At 69.3% G+C, this 264-nt stretch overlaps 1 protein-coding gene across 1 annotated transcript in view; it reads left to right on the top strand.

Annotated features, from left to right (window-relative positions):
* Nucleotides 1-13: 13 nt before the first annotated feature.
* Nucleotides 14-264, top strand: part of CRTAP (cartilage associated protein) — a 21231-nt gene continuing 20980 nt past the window's right edge. The window contains exon 1 of the mRNA XM_010582227.1: nt 14-264. This exon is cut by the window's right edge and continues 199 nt beyond it. Coding sequence (XP_010580529.1) covers nt 14-264 — 251 coding nt within the window.

Below are 264 nucleotides of genomic sequence, written 5' to 3' on the forward strand. Positions count from 1 at the left end.
CGGAGGCGCAGCCATGTGGCTGGCTCTGGCGGCGCTGGTGGCGGCGGCGGGTGCACAGTACGAGCGCTACAGCTTCCGTAGCTTCCCGCGGGACGAGCTCATGCCGCTCGAGTCCGCCTACCGCTACGGCCTGGACCAGTACAGCACCGAAAACTGGCCCGAGAGCGTCAACTACCTGGAGGTCAGCATGCGGCTCTACCGCCTGCTGCGGGACAGCGAGGCCTTCTGCCACCGCAACTGCAGCTTCGCCGGCCACCCCCCCGC

This window comes from Haliaeetus leucocephalus, unplaced genomic scaffold (assembly GCF_000737465.1).
Source record: "Haliaeetus leucocephalus isolate CR32 unplaced genomic scaffold, Haliaeetus_leucocephalus-4.0 Scaffold83, whole genome shotgun sequence".
Classification (NCBI taxonomy): Eukaryota; Metazoa; Chordata; class Aves; order Accipitriformes; family Accipitridae; genus Haliaeetus; species Haliaeetus leucocephalus.